At 40.9% G+C, this 1,104-nt stretch overlaps 1 protein-coding gene across 1 annotated transcript in view; it reads right to left on the bottom strand.

Moving 5' to 3' along the window:
- LOC116673676 (coagulation factor XIII A chain-like) overlaps positions 1 to 1,104 on the bottom strand; it is a gene marked incomplete in the record, with an annotated part of 36,089 nt that overhangs the window by 11,772 nt on the left and 23,213 nt on the right. The window contains 2 exon segments of the mRNA XM_032505892.1: positions 938 to 1,026; positions 1,099 to 1,104. The exon segment at positions 1,099 to 1,104 is cut by the window's right edge and continues 98 nt beyond it. Coding sequence (XP_032361783.1) covers positions 938 to 1,026; positions 1,099 to 1,104 — 95 coding nt within the window.

The raw sequence follows: 1,104 nt of genomic DNA, 5'->3' as shown, positions 1-1,104 counted from the left end.
AACATCTGAATGATTCAGAGGACAACTGGGGGAAAGTGTCGTGATTGACATTTCAAGTTACCAATAGCACTGTGTGGGCGTTGTGCTCCGCCCTCCCCCGCCAGAGTGACATCAGCTAACATGGAACGATAGATAGATCACATACAGAATATACATGAAATAACAGGATACAATATACATAAAATAATAATAGGATAGAATATAAGAACAAATCATTTAAAATATACAGTACACAAGTTGGGAATAAAAATAAAAATCAGGGGCGGAGGGGGGGGGGAGTGCTTGAAGTGTCTGTGGGGGGAGTGGGCAGACTACAGAGGAGTGGGGGAGGAGGCAGTGAGGGGGAGTAGGGGGTTGGTGGAGTGGTAGAGCAGGCAGGGGATGGCTGTGAGCTAAACCTGTTAACGTAAAAATTCCGCTTGTTTGAGTTCTCACGGCTGCCTTTAATTGGCAGCAGCGAAACAATCTACAATGCAAGTTAAGAGCAATTGTGCAATTTGTATTTACCTTCACAAAAGGGCCTGTTTTGCCACTGACAGGCTAAAATTGTTATTAATCTGAGGAGGTCAACCTTTCTGTTAAAGAGTAAGATCCTAAAATACACTTTATTCAAAGTTGACAGCAAAAAAGTAAAACTGAAAATCTGTTTTAGTTCGTCTGTACACTTTTCCAACAACCACAACTCTGCTGAACAAAACACACCGTTTACATTTAGAGTATGTTGGCTCTATACTTGCTAAAAGTATATATATTTTTTTTAATAGAGTCTGGTGGGTTTAGCGCTAGCGATTTCAAAGCTCTTTCCGGCTGAACAAAAAGGTAAAGAGGTTTTAAAAAAGCCTATTTCTGTTTTTATCATAGGGACACATGCTTAACACAGGAAAAATGCATTTTTTCACGTCATGAGGCCTTTAAAGAAACAAAGAGAGAAACTAACCTCAGAGAAGACGAACCCTGCATCATTCGGATGACAGAGCAAACCTTCCTTGATGCCAACAATTGAAGCTGGACCGCAGCGAAAATATCCTGTAAAACAAACATTATGTTTAGCATCCAGCTATCTGTTGGTCTTTCTCTGTCTGTGTCTGTCTGTCCTACCATCAC

The sequence above is a fragment of the Etheostoma spectabile genome, chromosome 24 (assembly GCF_008692095.1).
Source record: "Etheostoma spectabile isolate EspeVRDwgs_2016 chromosome 24, UIUC_Espe_1.0, whole genome shotgun sequence".
In the NCBI taxonomy this organism is placed as follows: Eukaryota; Metazoa; Chordata; class Actinopteri; order Perciformes; family Percidae; genus Etheostoma; species Etheostoma spectabile.
This window is presented reverse-complemented; position numbering and strand designations above follow the sequence as displayed.